At 40.6% G+C, this 23,553-nt stretch overlaps 1 protein-coding gene across 7 annotated transcripts in view; it reads right to left on the bottom strand.

Moving 5' to 3' along the window:
* LRRC28 (leucine rich repeat containing 28) overlaps positions 1 to 21,524 on the bottom strand; it is a 52,017-nt gene extending 30,493 nt beyond the window's left edge. Inside the window, exons 1-6 of one of the 7 annotated variants that reach the window (XM_058033302.1) lie at positions 21,477 to 21,524; positions 20,949 to 21,063; positions 19,001 to 19,218; positions 15,258 to 15,298; positions 12,656 to 12,693; positions 11,370 to 11,507 (exon numbers count right to left, since the gene is read on the bottom strand). In XM_058033302.1, the coding sequence (XP_057889285.1) occupies positions 11,370 to 11,507; positions 12,656 to 12,693; positions 15,258 to 15,298; positions 19,001 to 19,183 (400 nt within the window). In that variant the 5' untranslated portion in view covers positions 19,184 to 19,218; positions 20,949 to 21,063; positions 21,477 to 21,524. Of the gene's footprint in view, positions 1 to 11,369; positions 11,508 to 12,655; positions 12,694 to 15,247; positions 15,299 to 19,000; positions 19,219 to 20,764; positions 20,839 to 20,948; positions 21,064 to 21,325; positions 21,381 to 21,476 lie in introns of those variants that run through there. The other 6 variants (XM_058033301.1, XM_058033304.1, XM_058033303.1 and 3 more) reach the window with 6 other exon arrangements.
* Positions 21,525 to 23,553: the final 2,029 nt, after the last annotated feature.

Below are 23,553 nucleotides of genomic sequence, written 5' to 3'. Positions count from 1 at the left end.
CATCTGTTTTGAAGTTGCAGAAGCGAGAGGTTCATATATCTCACATGTGTTTGAGCCAGGCAATCAGTAAAGGCTTATCTTTACAATCAGATAATCAGCAGAAGAATTCAGTGATGACAGATGAGTAACAAACCAACTTTTTCTTCAATTCCTTCACTTAGGAAGCAGGTCTGAGATGAGGCACTGTACAATTACTTGAGCTGAGGTTAATGTCTCAGAGTGGTTTCAGACTGACTTACTCCAAGTGCCACCCTGCTGCTGCAGCATTGCCCAACGCAGACCCCGCCTCTGCCAGCCCCGGGCTGTGCTCAGAGCCTGAGCGCTGCCAGCCCCGGCACGGAAAAACCCTGCTATCAGATTCCAAAGTGGAGGCTTTGCTGTGCTCTCAGTAAAGCGTTCAGCATGTTGAGGGAAGAAGTTTCAAAAGCAGGGGAATGGCGCCTTAAAAGAAGCTGAAGTAACTTACATGTATTTTCTTTTGATGTAGATGTTTTTCCTATGTAAGAATAAAGGTAAAAGATCCTAAACATTCCTTTTTTTGTTACATTGGGCTTTTCCTAAAGCACAAAAGCAAACTAAACCCCCCACAATATCTCTAACACACTTTATCATAATAAACACAACAGTGATTACAGTACTGATGACAGTTTCCTGCACAGCAAAGCAGCCAGACAAGCAACGAGCCATCACACTTTCTCATTTACCCATCACACTTTCTCATTTACCAAGATTATCAGAGGTGCCACCAAGAATTTTGGAGGTGGGAGGGGATTTGCCAGAGCTATGAACAGAGTAATGATCTATTTAGCTTTACAGTCTACTCTGATAATCCATAAAATTATGAAACAACTAGAAATGTTAGGTTTTATAGTCTTAATGGATTTCTAGATACATTTTTGTAACTAACACCTTCAAACACTCCAAGTAAGAATACACAGAATTACATCACTGCAAAATGAAATTTCTTGCAGTCTGTTTTTCTACCCCTTAGATTCAACTCCACAGGAATAAGACTGACCAAAAGCAACCAAAGATCCTCTACTTCTTTCTCTCATTTGCTGTGCAGACAATAAATTCACATAGAACAAACACCACAAATGGAGTAATGACTGAATTCAAACATAACTGTAGCCACTTCCAGACTGATTTTTTCCTGTGGTATGTAACAGTGTCACAACAAGTCCTCCCCATAAATTTCAAACCCAGGTTTTCAAACAATCAAAATGTAAAAAACAAATAATTCTATTTGACCTTCATTATTTAGGTCTGTGTGCCAGGTCTAATCACTTCTCACGAGCACATTCCACTTCTTAAAAACAGACTGTAGAAATACATATTTCAAACTAAAAGGAACACAACGCATTGTTTTGATGCTACAGCCTGAAGCCCTTTATCTGAGTTTTATCAAAGGATATTCTATCACTGATCAAAGCAGCAATGACAACTTAATGTTTTCTAAAGTTACATATTGCTGTATAAACTTCCCACTTTTGTCTCGTGGCCCCTGGCTCTGCATGACATTGGGGGGAAATTCAAAGGTCAGGAGATTTCCTCTCCAAACCCTTGGTTCCTAAGTGGCAGCTCTATCCATAGCAGGAGTGGGGAGAGGAATTTCATCAGGGCTCTGTTCCCATACACCCTAGAAATTTCAGGTTGTCATTTCTTCTGTCAGATGTTTCAATGACAGCTTGGTACATTACTGTATCAACTATCTGTCTGTGTGGCAGCATCTCCACATCACCCTATTACTCATTTTATTGTCATCTCAAGACCACTTCTCACTCTAGTATTAAAATCAATATTTAATCTTAAATTCCTTTCAATTTATTGCTTTGCATACACCATGTAACTAGCTTTTAAAAGCAAAGTCTGGAAGTTACTTGGACATGAAAGTGTCTCCTTTTTTTAAAAAAAATCTGCATTTTAACAATTCACTGAGAAATCTCAAATTGAGTTTACTAGAAAATTGTTATGCAATTTTATGTTTAATGAACTGTGTTGAAATGAGTTGTACTTAAGACTCCTCATTTAATAAAATGGCATAAGAACATGCAACATAACTACCATGTTTCTACAGTCACGTTAAGACCTCCAACATCTTCACAGAGTTTTAAGCTTCAGATGAATGGTTGTCAGGATTACTTAAAGCACTCTCAACATCTTCAAAATTCCTGCCTACCCCCACAAACAAGAGGAAAAGCCCTGGAGAAACGAGGCTTACAGTCACTTGAGAAATCAAGGACTGCCGAGCAGAAGAGGGAGCCAGGATTTGAGAGGCAGCACCAAATCTCTGAACAATAGAGGATCCAGTTAAATCTGCTCCCATGCTCTCAGGAATGTGAGAATCATCCAAGTATCCCCATTAGAAGCAGCTCCAACTCCTTTATCTCCTATCAGAGAGCCCTGGAGGGGAACAGCTCTGGGGAAAGCCCATGGCCCAGAGCTCAGCACAGACGTGTCCCTGCAAGGATTCTGATTTTCAGGAGCTCTGCTAAGCCAGAAGCTCAACAGGCTTGGGAGCACCACGGGCAATAATTAGATTGGCTCTTCCTGCCCCATCCTGGTTTCACCTACACCTCATCAGGTTTCTTAGGAGCTCCTCTTCAAAGGAGGGAAGGAACAGGGAGGGGCAGGAGGGGGTAATTCTGTGAGTTTGATGCATGGAAAACTTTCACTAGGATCTCACATGGAACAGAAGGGAACAAATGGCAGCATTGGCCCATTCTCAGAATCCAGTTTCAAAATGAAAAACATGAGGATCTGGGATTTGGAATTGAGAACAAAATCAGAACTGAAAATAAAAAAATCGGGCAGCAGCAAGTCACAGGCAGCCTCACATGGATACAGTGTTACCCTCTACAATCAGGGTTGTTGAACAATCTATTAATAAAGTAATTAGTGATCAGAACTCAGGTGGAGTCGTTCTGAGATGTCTCTGTCCAGACAGGTGATGCCACCATAACTGTCACTACAATCTGGCAGCCAGGAAGAATTGCCACATAAAAAGGGAACATTTTAGTAAGTCTCTGCCCAGATCATACAAAGGAATTCTAACAAAACAAGGATGTCTGAGACACTGATGTACAGCACCCAGCTCCCAGACATTCCTGGATCTATTAATGAACTCAGTAATTACATCAGCATACTGCTCATGCTTAAATACAGTCAAAACTCAATCAGGCACAGATTTTTTTCATGTTAAAGCATCACCAAAGCTAGAGGCAAAAAAAAAAAGTGTGATTGAGCCAAATTCATTATAATCTTGCTAAAATGTGCAAGAAAGAAGAAAAAAATCAAAATCAATAAAGTTATGTTACAATTTTGAGTGACCTTTAAATATGATAAAACTAATATCAGAAAACTGAAAACACTTGGTCGTTACCTTGTGCTACAATAGGATTTTAGGCTTCCAGTTATTGACGTGAAGCCTCCATGTCAGGCTTCAGTTTCAGTGTGTGCCTCATCTTTTTTTCTGATACGAAATGACCACAGAAGTTAAAATCTGTTTCATAAAATTGCAGGTACTTGAAAATATAATGCACTGAACCATATCACAATTTCTTTTTTTAACTAAGCCCATGCTCATTAAAGGAGCCTAATTTCTAAATACATTTTCCAGTGATTGCTCAAAATTAGAATAGCAAATTTTAAGATGGAATTTTCTAGTCCAATAAGCCTGGTACACAAAGCAATATTTGAATCTCTAATTTAAATGTTACAATGAGAGACACTGATGGCTTCCTCCAACTGGTTCCCATTAGTTTTCACATTACTGAATTACAACACATACATACTCAGCACATGCATTTCTGAGGACCTGCTGTGCACCACCAGAATGAGGAATACCAGGAATACCGCAGGCCATTGTTGAAGGAGATACTTTTGTTGGATTTTTTGTTTCTTAACGTCATTTCTGCTACAGTTACGGGAAATATTTCAGTTCCAGTGCACCCAACAGAAGCCCATCTGGATGAAGTGCTGGAACAAAAGCCTACATTGGAACAACATTTTTAACCATAAAATATAGGTCTGGAATTTTTCTGGCTATGGTTATGCTATTTTTGTTACCAGCATCCATGACGTTATGGACCTTCCGTGGTACACTGAAAAATGTTGTATGATAGTAACAAAGAGGCTTTTAAAAGCCCCTCACAGGGGGAAGTGGAAAAGCAAATAACACTAAGAAGGGGCAAGCAGACAAAGAGAGAACAGTGAGCAGCTCTAAGCACAGATGACTCATTCTGACATTCTATACAGGTGAGGGTATACAGGAAAAACTTCAGTTAAGGAAAATTTCCAGGAATTTAATGGAATTCTTTTATTCTCTGTCTTCACTTCCCTCCCCATAAATTTCAAGCACTCAGAAGTACTAGTAGTCCTCCTGAGATTTTAACCCAAACCAAATGTTTGAGCAAGGCAGACTGTTATAAAATCTCAAGCAACCAACATTCTTGAATTAAATAGGTACCAGTGTGTTTGGACGTGCATGGAAGTTAATCCATAAGGAATACCAGCTGGACAATACACTGCCCTGTGCTTTGGTCACCTCTGGCAGCCTCAGAATCCAACCCCTATCATTTCCCATCCACATTGCCATTTTGTTCCTGACTCCTCCCTGCTGTAATTTTTTTTTTCCCTTAAAAAAAATTTAGCCCTTAAAGGCTGCCTGGATAGAGCTGTATTGGAGCTTATACAAAGCCAAAATATTAAAAAGCTTTTCCTCCTAGAAATCTAAGGAATGACTCAGAGATACTATCAGGTATTTTTATTGTGCTTCTGGATTAACACAGCATTATTACCAAAGCCTTACTAATCCTGATGTGAAAAACACAACACAGAAACAGGCAAGTGTGGGTAAGTTTTGCATTGATTTAGGAAAAAGTTATAATTAGTTGCTGTTGAACCTAAGAGGTAATGTAAAGCTCAGTATGCTGACCCTTGGTTTTCTACAGCAAACTGAAGGTAGAACTGAGTTATGAAACACAGCATATATTTTACAGATCTGTGCAAAGAAAACCTTGTTTTTAATAATTAGGCATCAACTCCTTCACAGAAAACAACATATTATTATAATAATTAACATTTTTATTTAGGAGGCCATGCTCCTTTAAATAGTCACATACTTCCAGAGTGCAGGGCTCATGTAACCTAATCTGTGTTTTCCTCAAATCCCCACAAGTCCATTTACTTAAAAACACCACGCTCCTGGATGGGTGCCTGGCGTACCAAACCTGGCCCGTCGTGCATATTTTTATCCATGTTACTAAATTAGGAAAGCAGAGTGGACTAAGGTTATGCCAACTTGGAAAAAAGAACAGGGTCTGCATCAGTTTGTGCCTTTGCTTTTAAACTCAGAACCACTATACAAAAAATTTAATTTGATTAAGTATCAAAGCAATCTGCCCTAAGCAGAGACAATAATAAAAGCAGAAGGGAAATCTGGGGAGAAAAGGTAAGAAGCCAAATTTATTCCCCTGATTTCGAAGCCTCTAAATCAAAATGTGGAGCACAAGTTCAAAAAAACAAGTTAGGACCACATATTTTCATGCCAGGGTCTAGAGTAAGAATTGAATTACTGGCATGCTGTACCCATCAGTGGAAATCTACTGTGAAAAGAAGGGAGGGAAGAAGTCGTGTTTATGTGCCTTGAGATTTACTGAAATCCCTTATATTGAGTTTTATTCAGAATTCTAAGTTGGGTATTCTAAAAGTCTTTACCAGTTAAATACTGGTATGAATAATACAGATATTGTACTTTACAGCAACATTAAAAAAGTGAGAGAAATGAATATGCAGTTTTCATATCTGGAAGTTTCTCCTGCCCCCAATTAGTGAAGCAAATTCCAAAGCAAAGCAGACTTTGCAATAATCACTCAACATTCCAAGGGTTACTGTATAAACAGACAAAGCAGCAATCAACAATTATAGTTTGATTTATAATTTTAGTAACGACTGAACCCTCCTTGTCATTACACTGAAATTACCTATGCAAGAGAAAATGATGTAGGATTTATCTATAAAAGTTATGTATTTCAAAATTCATCTTCCTGAACTCTTCCAGCCTTCTGGAAGCACAAGCTGGTTCAGTTACAAAACTCACTGATCTTACCGCTATTAATTTCCTATTAACTTCGAGGGTTATTCATTATGGAGAGATAATTATTAATTTCCTAATAATGGGTGGGAAGACTCAATCCTCCCTAACATTAAATATGATCAGCCTCAAAAAGGTGTGGTCTTAACAAATGGAATGGGAACACCCAAGTTCTATTTCTGGCTAACACTGACTCCTGCTGTGCCCTGGAGCAAATAGCTTCTGTTAAAAACACTTTTTTTCCACTCTGTAAAATGAGGATAACACTCCCTTATCAGCTTCACAGGATCTTTCTCAAATGCTTTGAAGATAAAGTTTTATAAGCCTACAAATGTATTTTAATGAGTCTTAAACTGATTATATTTCTAAAACAATTTGCCTTTAAAAGGAAAAGGATTTGAAGAGAACTGAAAGGAAGGGTCTCTGAGCTGTTAACCTCCCCTAACATTGCTGCAGTTTGCACTTTAAATACACCAAAGGCACACAAATTCATTTTCCTTCAGTCTGCCTAAAAGAAGCAAAATGGCAACAAGTGGATGCAAGCTGCAGAGCCTGCAGAGACACCCCAGAGGTGAGGATGTGCAGTGGAGCCACCCCATCCTTGTGCTGGGAGGAACCTGCCCTGGACTCTGGCACAGACCTGCACCCCTCCAGCTGCTCCCTCACCTGCACTTCCTCTGACACTCCAACAGACAATCCCACTGCTGACTTTTGCTATTCGTTGGTCACTTTTCTTTTTCTTGGTCAACGCACTCAGCTCTTGGTTTTTAAAGTTCCTGAACAACAAACACAAAGGGAACCATGGTCTAGCCCATGTAAAGACAACTGCTGATTTTTTTTCTCCCTCTTCTTAAAGGGAATTTTGCCAAAAGATGGGCTGGGATCATAAACCATACCCTCTTCTTTAATTACTTAGCTTTTGCTCTTGACTTGGCAAAACATTAAGCTTTTCATTTCAGTAAATCTATAATTAACTCCAGCATGTGCTGAGTAAACATAACCTCACTTTTAATTAAATCTTAGAACAAGATGGTACAAAACTTGCTGTTTCTAAAGAGAAGTACCTTTCAAATAATGGGGAAAAAAACCCTAATCCTTGTCAAATAAGAAACTTGAATCCAAATTTGAGTATAATCCACCCTCTTTTAAGTCATCTGTTCCCCAAACATGCATTCCAGCTACAAGACCAAAATGTAAACCTGAAGAGCCACCACTACACATTAAAGGAGTCCAAAGCTAAAATCAAACCAAATCTAAATGGTAACAGCAAAACAGAGAACCTTGGTTTTGGGACTCTTCAAGAATAATTTTTATAATGTATACCACTGGATTTTTTTTCCAAATGACACAATAACTATTACACAAAGAGAAATAATATTTCTTAAGAATGAAAGGAGCTGAAGTATCATATGCATTATAACCATCAGAAACAAAGGGGACCCTTCTAGTTAGTAATCTGTGAGTGAGAGAATTCAGCAATATTCAGAAAATGTCCTTCTGACAGCACATGCATATAGAACTAACTCTATGATTCTAAATTAAAATGAAATATCAGTTCACTGAACAAAAGGAGAAATCTCTGAAAAAATAAAGTTCAGCTACTGTGAAAACACAGTGTCATATCTAAGTCAAGCTCTTACATGAACTAATGTAATAAAATAAAATAACCATCTTTCGTTTGTGCTGACTTCTTCCAGTAACATCTTTGGTGTCACACATTTCCAAATGGCCCTCAAGAATTTAGATTATTTAAGTGCTACATTTAAATAGTAGAAAACTTGACAAAACTTACTTCATGTTCAAGAACTACATTTTCCAGAGCCAAATAAATGAACTAAGAAACTGTTACAGACAGCAGCTACAAGATTTACAATTTGCAGAACAAAAAAATGTTGTGCATTTAAATGAAAACAAGTCCTCAAGAGAACTTTAGAACATTAAATCTCTTTTTACTTATCTGCAACTCTTTAATCAGCTCGTCTCTGAAAGGCAGAACCTCTCAGGGATTCTGATTACCCCAGAATGTAGATACTGAAGACTCTGCATTAGGCAGAAGCTGGTCCCCTTATTAATCTTATCTAAAGTATATCCAAAATATGACATTAAGAGAATTCCACAAAGCATTTTCTTCCAGCCATTTGCTATTATATTTCAGCCTGAACACACTTATTCTGGACAAATTTTATCCTTTCTTTCTCATCAAGTTCAGCTGAGTCCCCCTGAGCAGCTCTCACAGCTGCAGGAGGCTGAAGGAAGCCCCTCAGCAGTGGCAAATCACACACAGAGCCTTGAGGCCAGAGCTCAGATCTGACCCGAGGGTGGCAGCGCTTTGGGAGCGTTTGCTGAGCACAAAGGAGGGGCTCTCACACTACCAGAGTGCCCCTGCACAGAAGGTGCTTCCCATCTCCAAGGGACACCATTTCCATGCTTCACCCCATGCCCATTTCCCATCATCAGTCCTCTATTGCCTGATCTCCTCAGGAAGCTAAAGCTGATGTCTCCACACTGGCTGCATGTATTTTTATCATTCTCCCTCATCTCCTGCCTTAAAAATATTTTTTTAAAACTCACTGAACAATCTTGACCATACCTGAGAAAAGCAGAGTGGGTGTCATTATTAAATTCTCCCATGTTTTATTAAAACAAGCACTTCAGAGATTAAAACCTTGCCCATCCCAGTGCAGATAAACCACAGCACAGACTCAACCTCTATCAGAGTCTGAAGATTCTCTGCAATCAGACCAGAGGCTTAAATCTAAATCTTGAATGCACACCACTTCAATTAGTTTAAAATTTGATTTCTACAAGACAAATCTTAAATACTAAAAATGAACAGTAAGAGCACAATTGTAGAACAAAGCCATTAAAAATGCATAATGAATCAACATATGCTATTAATTGCATTGTTTCTTCCAGCTCTTAATCACAATTAAACAAGACACAGCAAAGAATCATTCTTAAGAATTAAAATGCAATAGAACAGTGGGGTTGTTCAGACACATAATAGCAAACATTTACCATCCAACTGTTCTGCAGCTGCAAGAAGGATATTTTTTAGCAACTGATTTAGGATATTACTGAGAGTATCTTCCTAGATATCCATGGAATTTTGAAAAAACAGACAGTACTTTTAACACCAGACACGGGGAATGGAGACCCAAGAGGAATGCCAGTGCAACCACTCTGAAGTCATTTCCATAAATGACTGTCATCTAAACCCAAAAGCACTTTTTAAATGCAGATCTTTAAATTCTGCACAAGTAGAAGCTAAGTCATATCTTAAATGGCTCCTTATTATAAATTAAGAGCCATTTAGAGCTGTCTTTGCCAGCAGTGCAGTGTCTGCTGCACAGAAAGCAGTGAACACAGTAAAATGATGCACTGCAGTGGAATCACATCCCATCCTAGCTCAGCTGAACTTTGCCAGCTTTCCCAACAGAATGCTAGCTGACACTATAATGAAGATTCATGCTACCAGTATAATTAAGGATGAAACAATTCATCAAAATTTATTATTTTGCTCTCCTTTTTCAATTGTTGAACATAAGTGTTATTTTGAAACCCTTAAGATTTTTTTTAATGAAGGCTTTGAAGTCCTCACAATTTTACAGAGAACATCTAAGAAAACATGCTTGGAAGCCCTCTTTGGGAATTCCTAAACTTCTGTTTAGCAAACAGTGCAATAGATGAACTCTCCAGTGGGCAAATGATGCAGTGTGAGTGAAAGGCTAATCCTGCCCGGGCTGTAACACTTGTGTGCCATCCAGTGCCACTGACAGGGACAGGATGAGTACCAGCAGTGGCACAAGGGACACCACCACAAACACAAAGACCACACTGCTGCAGGCCCCAGTGCACCAGCAGCAACGCCAGCAGTATTCCTAAGCATGCAGACTTGTCATGCACACAAAAAACACATTCAGGGACAATGCTCAGGACCAAATTCTCTATAAACTTCAGGAGAAATTTATTGCAGCAAGTCTCAGCTGATACCAGTTCCTAATCAAATGTGGTAGACTCCAAATCAACTCTTCAGTAATGTAAATTATCCTTTTGAAAGTCTTTTTTGGAACCTTTTTAAGTTAATGTGTGAAGTTTTGCAGAAAATGTGTCACTTTTTCTTTGAACAAGTCTTTCTTTCATGGTACAGCACCATAAGGTAAATTATCTTTGAGGAACATAAAGCACACTCAAGTCACTCCTTTCTTTTGAATGTAGGACATCTGAAAATTGATGGAAATTTTATTGGCCCTGGGTCATAATGTTTAACAGGTTTATCTAATTTCATTCCAGAGCATTTACATAGTCATATACATTTTTTTTCTTTCTAATCATAACCATCCTTTGACTTTTTTTAAGCAGTCTAGAAAAGTGCAAGGAAAGGACAGCAAGACTTCTGCACCCAAAACTTCAAGGAGCATTTGCAGAACATTTCTTGAGAATAAACAATGTGAACTTAAAACACATGAAGGTCACATTGAGAAATTAGTTAAAATAGAGCCAAGAGCTAATCCTGTTAGATTAAGTTAGACCAGTTTTTTGAAATCATAGCCTTAAATTTTTATCATCTCTGCAGATCAGAAAATGCAAATACACCAAATGAAAATTAAAAACCAAAATTAAAAAAGTATTTGAAAATCACCATCATCTTATCTGAACAGATATAAGGGTGATAGAAGAATAATAATGTTATATCTGCTTATCAAAGTATTTAGAAGACAAAAACCAATCATTCAAAATCTGCCTATGGCCAACTTTTTCTGACTTTGTGTCACATTTACTTTGAGTAAGTTTCGCTTTTTTATTATACACTAACAAGACAAACGTTTGTTATCTACTGTCACAATGAGCTAGAACTGCCATAGGCAAAGCTACTGGACATGTGTCTTTTTAGAAAATATGAGATTGGGGCTGTTGGGCAAAAAAAAAGGAAGGAAAGACCAGAATCCTTTCTATTGTGGAAAATTGGAAGAAACATCATTTTATCATAATGACAGTTGTCATTGGCATTTTGTGTCTCCTCAAAGAAGTTCAATATTTTCTTGATACGATGGCAAAGGCTGTTAAATAAATCCGTTTTTCCCACTTCAGCAGCATTTCTTAGGACTCTACAAGCACACAGAGCAGCTTTTCCCTAACTAGTGCCCACTGGGAGCACTCCAAACTGCAATCCTGCAAGTGCAGGGTGCAGCACTCAGAGCACCAAGGGCAGATCACCTGGCAAGTGAGGCTGCAGGGCTGTGTGAGGGCTGTGAGCCCCCAGACCCTCACTCACCTGCAGGTAAATATTTCAGCTGGTTGTTTGCCAGGCGCAGGTGCCGCAGGGAGCGCAGGCGGCCGATCTCCGGGCACACGATCTCCAGGGCATTGTCACTCAGGTCCAGAAACTGCAGCTTAACCAGGGAGCCAATGGCTTGTGAGAGAACAGATTAAAGCATCAATGTGACCCAGGAGGGACATTAAAACCTTCTCAGGACTGTGAGAGGAGGACAGGCCCCAGCAGCCAACAGCTGTGTGTGAGCACATCTCGAGGTGTTAAAGGGGTCTCACAGCTCAGTGCCATCAATTGTGGGAATGCTGCTCTAGCTCACAAACAGCTCTGCTGGCAGTGAGACAGGGGCAACAAACACACTGATGTACACAGTATTCCCATCTCCAAACGTAGCCATGGTGTTTTCTGAAAAATCCTTTCCTTAGGATTTTTCCTCCTGAGAAGCTGAGAGGCCTCAGGAACAAAATGCAAACAATGATTTTCTGCTGCTGTGGAATGCAACAGGTGCATCTGGGATTGGTCTCATGTGGTTGTTTCTAATTAATGGCCAATCACAGTCAGCTGTCCACACTGTCTCAGTCAGTCACAAACCCTTGTTATCATTCCTTTTCTAGTCTTAGCCAGCCTTCTGATGAAATCCTTTCTTCTATTCTTTTAGTATAGTTTTAATATAATATATCTCATAAAATAATAAATCAAGCCTTGTGAAACATGGAGTCAACATTCTCATCTCTTCCCTCATCCTAAGGACCTTGCCAACACTGTCACATCCAGACCCTCCTCACACAATTCTGCTCTGAAACCACTTTCTCCATTCTCTTCCTCTGACTCTATCCAATTTCTATTCAGAAAGAGCATAAATTGAACACAAATTCCTCAAGTTGGGAGCATAACTGCAATTAAGACAAAGAAAAGAAACTAGTACAAGTTCTTGCTCCTTTGGGTTTCAAATCTGTCATGATCTAAACCAGCAGAGTATTCAGTGTGGTAACTGCCTGAAAGCAGCAGACACTCTGGATTTTTAGTTCCTGCAGATGAGTGCCATTTAGCCTTTTCCCTTTCTGCAATTAGAACTGGAGCAAACAGCATTTAGGTGCATTTGAGAATTCATTAAAAGAATTTAACATAGCATAAACAAGGGCATTATCAACTAAAAGCTACACTGGTATATTTTGTATGAAAATCTTTAATGTTTTATGGGAAAATAAGGAAAACTAGGCCTCTTCAAAAGAAGAAAAATGAATATTTTATGATTCCTGCCACTTATTGTGAGCTGGTAGATTACTTACCTTCAGGTACAACAACTATGTTATTTGAATGAAGGTACCTGGGGGGAGGAGAAAAAGCAGAGGACACCACCTGTTACCCTCAAGGACTTCTGCTACATAATCAGTTTGCAAAATATCCAGTTTCAGACTGAAAGAGCACCCTCAAAGCCATTCCTCCCTATGACCACAAAAGCTGTGCAAACTGTATAAACTGGCAATGGACAGGTACTTAACTTTCACTTGGATTATTAAATGATTACCATAAAAATAAAAGAAAATTACATACAATTATGTAAAACAAACCATTCACAGTTACAATAATAACAGGCTTTAATTTTGCAAGTCATATGGAGGAAAACAAAAAAGGAAAAGAATAAGCAGAGAGAATAACCAGAATAAATCATATTTGATCACCAAGTTATTTGACACTAAATGCTGGCCAAGGTAAGCAAAAAAGCCCACACCCACACAAGTTCTGCAATTACAAACATTTTCCCCTACACATAAACTCTCACACCTTTGGTGAAGAAATAAGCACATGATCTATTCACTCAAAGTGGGTTTTTCAAGCTTAAAGTACATTTTTCAAAAGAAAAACCCAATCCTGCACATGGTTATTTATGCAGCTACAGAGGGTGGCCAGATCTCTCACTAAGAATATTCAGCACCCTCTGATGGAGCACTTCCAGTACTTCTGGTAACATAAACACTGATCTTAGATTTTACACATTTCAGATTTCAATCATCATTGCTGCAAAAGAACAATTGTATCTTGTAGAAAATAACAGTAACAAAATTTTCCAATACTGATATCCAACTGCAAAGGAATATTGAGTACTCAGTGTTCAATTGCTTAGGCACACATGGAATTATTTTCATGGCATGTTTTTTCCTACTGTATTCCAAGAGCATTTCCTAAAGTAGGAATCTCTCTTTTCAGGGAGACAGAACAAGGGAAAAAATGTATAAAGATTTCAACTGCATGGGGCACCTGAACCTTCTCTTTCTCATTAAACATTGTAGTTTGCTAAAAACTTAACAACAACAATGTAAGAATAGCATACATGTTTGTAGAAATATAGAATGAGCATTCTCTTACCCATTTCAGCTGCAGCTCCTGAAAATATTTGTGAACTACCTCACTTAAGCTAAAAAACCCTGTATTATGAGGGGCTCATAGCCCAGCATCAGGGGCATGATACACACAGAAAACCACACAAGTGAGATAACTAAGGATGTAACTTTTAGGAAAACAAAAATAATTGAAGTTTGTCTCTAAAATTTGAAAACTACTGTACCAAATTATCCTTTAAATAAATTCTTATTTTGTGGTCTCTTCCCCAACAACAAAACACCTTTTATTGTCTCATCAAAAACTGACTTGTCCTATTAGAGCTACACAAACCACAGGCTCATTGCAGCTCTCTCCAGACCACCCAAATGTGTGGGATAGTGGTGGGACAACTGAGCTTGCTGAACACCAAATAACTAGGCTTGACTCCTATCAATCAGTGCTTGTAAGAAATTATTTTAAGCTGTAATTTGAACAAGTTTTCCTAAAAGCAGTATCAAATAAGAGGGAGGTTTCCTGATGCCCAGTGGCAAATTATGATATCAGATAAGAAAATATTAATTTTACTGCTCTCAAGACAGAGGCATGATCAGATAGGATTTGCTCTTGAGTGAGTCAGAGACTGCAGTGACCTCCAAACCAGTTCAGTCACACTGTGGACAAGGCACCAGCAAGGTGGGGTTAAAGGGCCACACGAGGATGCCAAGATCACCCACTGAGGGCATGGACTCCTCAGACAAACACCTCCTGTGGGGAGCTGGCCACTAAACAAACAGTCAATGCCCTACCAGGTACTCATGTCAAACTGAGACCAAGGGCTTGAAAGGGGAGAAAAGGATTTTCCTTTTAACCCCCCACTGCCAGTCCTACCACAGAAGGGAATCACAACTTTATAAGGAAAGGGGAAGGAAGAAAACATTGTCTCAGGGGCTTAATTAAATTAATTGTCAAAATAATCCAGTTCATGGGACATCCATTTTTTGGACAAGACTGGATAAACTGCTCTGCCTACAGCAATCATCATTCCACAGTTACTGTCCCTACGTGCTCATCCCTGCTCCTATTTGACAATCTGGACTTGGTTCCAAAAACTGATTACTGCAATCAGCACGACTGAGATCATGAAAGCCCTGGGAGCTGGGCTGGGAAGGAGCAGCAAGGGATGGGCTGGAGGCTGTAACCTGCTCCTCTGGCTCTGTCACAACCTCTGACCACTGCACTGGGAGGTTCCAGGGCTTTATCAGTGTGACAAGTCTGCACGGAATTTATGGGTAAGGTTTTTTTCTCTTAGCAGTACAGACAGTGGTATAAAGTTCTTCTCAACAAGAAATTAAAAAAAAATTAAAATTGGACTTAATACACCTCTGTCAGAAAACTCAACAACAAACAAATTAAGAAAACACAACAATAAAAAAATTACCCTTTCTTGCCCTCCAAGAAAACCCTCCACACTTAAGAGAGAAATTATATGCAAGTAATAGATTCTAGATTATTTTAAGATGAGACAGATAAGCATAATAAAAATATATTAGAACTCCTACATAAACTCACAATTCCACGAGGTTTGGAAGCTTCTGTGCAAGGTTTTCTGGCTGAAAGAGAGTTAGAGATTTTTTAGGTTTCTAAACAAAAACCAGACACGCAAACATTGTGTACCCAAGTCATTTTAATCACCATACTGCAAGATGTCAGCAGGAAAAATGGCAACAAGGAATGTCTGTCCATACAATACCCTGGTTCCATACCCCAAGTGTCCATCAGGGCACTCTCAGATGTATCCTGGGTGAGCAATTCACTACTGAACAAAACTACAGCCTAGAAGTGACATTATCATGTCCTCAGCAAAATGGGAGTCAGATTTCTGACTGAAAAAATGGATTACCTCATCTCCTTTTGAAAATATATTCAAGTAAATGAGTTAGTTGAAGGGAAGAGATTGCTAAGAAGTTGCAGCCTTTACAGACTTCAAGCAGAACAAGAACTACACAAGATGTCTAACCAGAATGTATTTTATAATGCTGCTAAACTGGGAAATGACCTACAATCTTTGTGTAGCTTGATCAATTACCAAGCCAGAACTGCTGAATCCATCAAACTAGATTTTCATATTTACATATTAATATGCATATCATTTCTTAACTGCCAACTGATCCCTAGCTGTAATTCTCTTCCTTGGTGGCATTTATAACCATGAGCACATATCACAAAATTGGCTTCACAAGCTTCAGATGTCGTGTTGGAAACTACACTCAAAATTATTCAAAGTTAAGACAGTTTTATTACTTAAGAAACCTGCTTTAACATAGATTTGTTTTACTGAAAAAAAAAAGGGTTACAATACTGATATATGCAGAAACGCCTGCATTTCAAAAGCAGCTTGATCACATAATTAAATTCCTGTTAAAACTAGAAATATTCATGTGAATAAACATGATGTATGACACCTTGAATAGCTATATTCTCTAAAACAGATAACGCTGTGTTGATAACTCGATGATGCAGCAGCAGGTAACATTCTCAGGCAGCGAGCACGCCCGGTGTTGGTCCCCAGGCCAAGGCCGGAGCAGCGACCGAGGCTCGGCCGGGGAGGGGCAGCCCCGCTCGGTGACGTCACGGCCGCGGCGCTGTCCCCGAGCCGGCGCTGCCCCCTGGCGGCAGCTCCGCCACAGCGCGGGGACCGCCCGGCCGGGCCGGGCCGGGAAACGGCGCCGGGCAAACACCGCGGCCGAACCGGGAAACGGGGCCGGGCACAGAAACGTCCCAGCCTTAATGACAAAGCGCGGGGAAAGCCACTTCACTGCCACCCTGCTGCCTTCAGTACGATTTGCATGTTAACCTGAACCACAAACTACTGCCACCATTCCACCTGCTGCTCTGTCAGAGCAGGACAGCATCACATGTTCTGAGGCAGGAAATTAAAATCAATCACTCTTGATCTTGCTTGCCACAGCACTAACAAGGCAAACACCTATTTCCTTTTAATTGATGGGGAAATTGGGTACTGGAAGGTTCATGTGATCAAAGATGAACTGGGAAGAAGGAAGATTTGGGGCTGGGATACAGGTGTGCTGTGTGGCTCTTTGATCCATTCATTATGTCACAGCACTCCATCACTTCCATCTTGCCAATGGAGACAAAAATGAAATTATTCTTAGCCAAGGTAAATTCTGTCAGAGTAACTATCCCAGACATTTCATAAGAGTCATCTGTCAAGGACAAGAGTCATTTGAGAAGAGTAAAGAACAAAAGCTGATTTAGTCATTTATTTTCAGAATTCTGAAGGAATGAACCAGTGGAAACAAAAGTACCATCTAATTATAAAGAAATATGGTTCAGGTTCTGTTTTGGTGGTTTTCAATAATGCTCATGCAATTTGAAGTGTTTATTGATGAGCTATTGCATTAGAGAAGTATAAGGAAGACACATCTTCCTTCAATAATTTGTTTTGAAGTATTCTCAGCTGAGATTTCCACTCCCCCTACTGCCTCAGTGTACCTGACTTACTACGACTTTACTAAAATTGAGAGCACTACTTGTCCTACCAGTAGTGGACATCAAAAAACCTCATTATGAAATTCTGCTCTGTAAAATTATCTGTGATTTCTGCTTCCCCTGTCCTCCTGTTTTTTCCTCTCCACCACCTTTAACCTTTTCTCTCAGGACATGCTCTCCACAGGTCCCTCACTGCTGCTCTCCAGGTTCTCTCCAGTTCACCCAGGCTGTTCATGGCTATCAAACCCTCTGCTCCAGCTTGTGCTTTAACAGCATCAATAATTACTTCCTTCTGCTTTTAATGGAGATTGTGAAACTTTCCACGTTCCAAAAAGACATCTGCCTTTTTTTGTAACATGCTGCTGACTTGATCTATTTTGGTCCACTACAACTTCCAACATCTCTTCTGTGGAACAGATGCTCAGTGAATGACACCCAAATTTGTTTGCCTTGTTCCAACAATAGTGCTGAGCACTTGAATGAGAGCCCAACAAGGCACATTATGAGCAAGTTATCCTGATTGCTGTGAATCTAATCAAGCTCTGCTTCAGGCTGTTTGAAAGCAATTTTGCCTAAGTATGACCTACATTTTAACTTTTGTTTCAGTTTCTTTATCTAGGTCTTAACACTTACATACAAAACCCTCCTTATTGTTTCATCTTTTGAGCAGTGCAAAGTTTGTGAACTTACTGCACTAAATCATCACTGAATTTCACAAAGTGTCAAGGCAGAGCTGTTTACAGCCTTTGGCTAATTTTACAGCAGTTTTGATTTGTAACTATGAATCTTATCCTCCTGTTAAATTATTGCACATTATTAAATTACTGCCCAAAACCAGAGTGCTAAAATAATTCTCTACAGTACATGTCAAATTAAGTGACTCATTCAAGATGAAGAAAAGGCATAAAATCTTCAGAATCCTTTTAGCTTTTGGCCCTTAAAGTGGAGTACTGGACTCCTTCTAGGAAACCCTGAAAACTATACAATTTTGGTGAATTTTAAGTAGTCATGCCCTACAGTTCCTCTACTGTTGCTATTATTTTACATCTCATACCCTGGAAGAGCCCACCAAAAAAAAAACAACCAACAAATCCAAGCCAATCAAGGAACCAAAAATGAAAACTTGGAGACTTAAGCTTATTGACAGTGGCAAGTTCTGACTCCATCCTACAGCCTTACCAGCTCAGAACATCTCACAGTTATCTAACTGCCCCACACTGAACTCTGAGCTCACAACACTGACTCAGGGTGAGAATTTCTCCAGTTCAGGGATAAACAGCTGAAAACAAGAAGAAATCCCAGAAGAAAATCCCACATTAATTGGGACATACAACTGTGTTCTCCTATCAACAGCAGCCATAGATACAAGTTTTACTGGCACCTTAACAGGTTTGGAATTTGACCCTGGGATTGCCTTGGAAATTAGGAACACACCAAGGAAGAAAGTCATTCAGCCTAATGAAGAAATGTAGAATAGACTGCACAGCATCATCTAACAGGAGAAACTGACCACTTATGTGAGTAAAACACACAGGTTTTAAAAAAACCCTATAGAACAACAAGCCTGACAAGAAAAGCTCCAGAAGGCCTTGAGAGCTTGAGAAGGGTAACCACAAAATGTCATGAACATCCATTTATTATTCTCTACATGACCTATGCAAGTTCAAATACTCACATCTTACAGCTGATGGCATCTTTCAGGGTCAGATTATCTATAATATAATCTCTCTTTTTTTCTGTTTCAAAACCCAGCATTGCTAAGCACACAGACAGCAAACATTGCAATAAAGAGACTGTCGTACCAATGTGGTCAGGGAATTTCTTTTCATGTAAAGTCTCTCCAGGTACTGCAGCCCCTCATCTTTCAGTAACTCCAGAGGGAAGTGATGGAGATTTCTGTAATTCAAGAACAAGTTCTTGTGCCTCTCCAGCTTTGCCTCAGAGATTGTTTTACACAGTTCTGATGCCATGACTAAGCACCACATCTACTGCATCGCCTCTTCACAGAGCAGAGCCATTTCTAGGAGACAAAAAGAGGGAAAAAGCCCAGTATTACCAAGGTGTGGCCATGCATTGTTTGGAAATTTGTCATCCTGACTATAGATTCTCTGATAATTTATCTAAACACACCTGTTCCAGGTCATACACAAAGGCCCCAGAACACCCACACCACAAGCTGTGTTAGAAGCAAGTCTTTGACTACTTTCTGGATTAAGCTTTAGTGCATTATAGACCTGAAATAACAAAATCTTTGTTATATTTATAAATGTTTTTAGCTTCATACATGTTCAATGGACCTTTGGGATTATTTTGTCAAAATTGCCACTACAAGAAGAAAATAAAAGCAACTTCTTTTAACCATTACTGATGTCCCACATCCTGTCCCATGTGCTAAAAGAAGAACCCACAGATAAGAAAAACAGACAATATTTTAGTATTTTAGTCTCAAATTATTAAAAAACATGATTATCTTTTAAGGCAGTAAGACAAAAGGCAAGGAAAGTTTGAAGTGCTAAAACTGGTGGAATAATTTACCAGTTGGAAGAGGTAATTGGGATAGATAGCCAGTAAAGCCATTTAAAAATAATACACTAAGATATGAGAAATCTGAAACTTGCAGTGAGAAAGTTTATAAAGGGTTTTATCTAACAGCAGATTTTCAACTTGCTCTACTAAAAATAAAACCAGAAAGAACAAAGTGTCAAGTTCTAACTGACAATTTCAAAACCAGAAAACAAAAGCAGGAAGGCAAATTAAAAATTAACTTGTATCTGAAACCTGACTTGATTCAACTTGTTTTTCAGATATAACCAAAATTCAAGTCATTATTATGCTGTCTACTTTAGACAACAACAGCAATGCTGCATCTTTTCAACTATCTCATAAAAAACATAATAAACCCAGACTGTTCATTAATTTAAAGTTACCATTTTGCTACAGACTTCTATACATAAATTAATTCCCATTAATGAAAGGCAAGGACTCAGAACTGCTTCCCACCAATAACATTTTCTATTTTAGTTCAATCCTTCACTGAAGGAGAGGTTTCCTATCATAACAAATATTGGAAGTGAAGGCCCTGAATCAAAAATCCCATCTGGTTACAGGCATGGTACACAAAACTCCAGCTGAAGAGTGACAAACCCAACCATACATGTAAATCAAACTGCTTCATTAGTTTGAGGAGTTCCCTTGATTTGCAGATAACAGCTCTCAGCAGTGATCTGTGTCCTTCTGGAGCAGTACACATTTGTGAGGTTTTTAAGAGGTTTTTAACCATTGTCTCTTCATTAGCTGTTTTAGGGAACAGGGCACACACTCTGGCCCTTGGCACTCTTACATTAAAGCTCTCTTAGACCAGAAGAGCAAGGAAATAAAACCATTATAATTCCCAACTCTACTTCTGTGATCAGCATTAAAATAATTCCTGGAAAAGTGTTATAGTTTTTAATGGGCATAGTCTGAGTATTTATTATTAACCTCTACAATATAAGACAAGGTAAAGGAAAGCTCATCCTTCTCTGAGTTTTTTTAAATCAGAAGTCGAGAAATGACAAAACACACACGTAAATATCCAACAGCCTTCCAATTTGTGCAGAGATGGTTTTCAGGTGTCCTGCACTTGTGGGCTTCTCTTCACAGAGCTGTGGCTCCATAAAACACCTGCACATTTAGCCATGGCACACACGGACACACAGACACGCAACGCCACAGATGCAAAGTCCAGTCACAATCTACTTTGGCTCTTACTTCAAAGGAACCTCCTCCACTCCCTTCCACCACCAGCCAAACTTTTCCTCTCTCAATTATCTTTTTCCCAGGATGAGGTGCAGCCTTACCGGAGAGGAACAGCCACAACCATGCTCTTTAAGGAGAGTAAAAAACAAGGATGAGAGCTGACAGCACGCAGGGACCACGGCCCCGTGAGGGACCGGGACATTCAGGGAGGGCGAAGAGGAAGGGGACGGGGGAAAGGGGGTGAATGAGGGGTACAGAGATGGGAAAGGGGAAAAGAAGCGGCAGAGAGGGGCACCGGGCAAGGGGGACACGGAGAAGGGAAGGAGAAACGGGGAGACAAGGAGGGAACGGGACAGACAGCGGCGATGGGGCCCGGCCATAGCGCGCACCCCCTCACGGAGCGGTGCCGTGCCGTGCCCGCGCGGTCCGGCGAGCAGACAGCAGGGGCAAAGCACCGGAGACAACCTCCCACCGCCAGGACCCGATCAGCTTGGCCCTGTCCCCGTCCCCCCTCGGCCCGGCCGGGTCTCCGCCACTCACCGGGGCCGCCGCAGCGGGAGCGGCGCCGCCGCCGGCCCAGGGACCCGGGGGCGGGACGGGCCGGGCCGGGCCGCGCGAGACCGCGGCTGCCGCGCGGCTCTCGCGAGACACCTCCCCGCCCCACCGCGGGTGCGACCAATCACAAGGCTCCGTCTCTCCCGCCTCCCTCCGCCAGCCAATGGGAGCGCGCCCTCCCTCAGCGCCACGCCCGCCCCTCGCTGTGGGCTGAGGGGCCGCGGGCGGTCCCGGGATCCCGGTGATCCTGGGGTCCCAGTCTCTGCCGGTGTCCGGTTATTCCTGTGTCTGCCGTCTGCCGGTGTCCCGGTGGTCCTGGGGTCCCGGTCTCTGCCGGTGTCCGGTTATTCCTGTGTCTGCCGTCTGCCGGTGTCCCGGTGATCCTGGGGTGCCCGTCTCTGCCGGTGTCCGGTTATTCCTGGTGTCTGCTGTCTGCCGGTGTCCCGGTGATCCCGGGGTCCCGGTCTCTGCGGGTGCTCAGGTGTTTCAGGTGTTCCCGGTGTCCCGGTCCCTCCCGGCGCTGTTCCATGAGCTAATATGGGCGCTCCACTTGCCTGCCCGCGTGTTCACACAGCTCCCGGTGCTAACAAGTCACCCCTGGTTAATCGCTGATAAAGGAGAACATCATTTGCGGATAGAAGTTGAGCTCAGGGACCACCCTCCCCCTGCCTTTTCTGTGTTAACAGAGTGGAGGCGCTCAGAGGGTCCTGCCCGCACCCACCACCTGCCCACCACGAGCATTTTTACCCATGAGAGTTGCCCTGTGGAAATGCTTTGATTTTGTGTGTATTCACTCTAGAATGGCACATAAAGGCTTGTTTGTGTCTTGTCAGTTCTCTGCTGACAGCTAATTCCCTCATCCTCAGGGTATTTAACATCACCGGGTATTAAAAAGTTGCTTTTTGCTGAAGATCACCTCTACAGCTGGCAAAAAAAAGAATCTCAGCTGCAGAAATCCTCTTTCTACTTTCCACAGACTAATTATTATAAACTGGTCCTAACGAGATTCATGCAGCAGGTCTGCAGGGTTACCAAGATGAACACCTTGCAGAAGATATTTCTTCCATGTATTCACATAACTTTCACTTGAAATAAATCAACATGCAGAAAAGCTTGAGATCTTTTCCCTTGCAGACTCGTTCCTCTCTTTTTCAGTTCTAAATAAAGAATAGCAGCTCTTAATGGCTCATTTGTCATTTTCCTGCACTTGAAAGACAATAATTGATTGTGACAACTACACTTGCTCCATCTTACTTTGCAATCACAGTCTTTTTGGAGTTATTTTTTTTCAGAAAAAAATAGATTGGGTTTTGTTGAAATAATTTACCCTTCAAAATTCACCATCCTCCATATTTATCATATCATTCTGTATACATGATTTCTTACTGTGGTTGATGGCACTTGTCTGTTTTTTTCAGCTGACGTTACAAAGTGGCCTGCTTGTAGACCACCATGGTTTTAAAAACAGCAAAAACATCACACTTCTTAATGTCACTTTGGTCTCTCTCTATAAATATCTGAGAAATTAAAAGTTAAGCTTATTTCAGACCAAAGTAGAAGCTGAATATGAGGACTTTTAGCAACATGTTCCTCAGAGAAAATTCAATGTGTCAAACCAAATGTACTTCTCCAGAATATTGAGTCATTGATCAGGACAGAAACTATGTTTCTGTCTTCTTCCACTGAAATAGAAAAGGAGAGATGAAGCTTTTTTCCTAGGAGACCTGCTCTTAACAGAGCCAGGATGCTTAATGTATTTATTTACACATAAGTTGTAATGGTTTAGGGTTTTTTGGTTGGAGGTTCTTTCAGAGAATAACAAGTAGGAGATAAGGTTACTGCACTCTGATATTGTTGAGAGCAAATTGTGTTGGTTCTTTTCTGCTCACACCAACTCACATCACTTTTTCTTGTGTCTTTCCCCCTGAAAGGTCACTCAGAATTCTCTCTTTGTTGTTTTGTGTAGCCTGAATCATCACACTCATTCATTCTCTGTTTTCCCCCCTCAGCCAGTGCCATGGTGATCTGTGAAAAGTGCTGCTCTCAGACCTGAAAGCTGATC

The sequence above is a fragment of the Melospiza georgiana genome, chromosome 13 (assembly GCF_028018845.1).
Source record: "Melospiza georgiana isolate bMelGeo1 chromosome 13, bMelGeo1.pri, whole genome shotgun sequence".
Classification (NCBI taxonomy): domain Eukaryota; kingdom Metazoa; phylum Chordata; class Aves; order Passeriformes; family Passerellidae; genus Melospiza; species Melospiza georgiana.
Note: the sequence above shows the minus strand (reverse complement) of the source record. Positions and strands in the feature narration are given on the sequence as shown.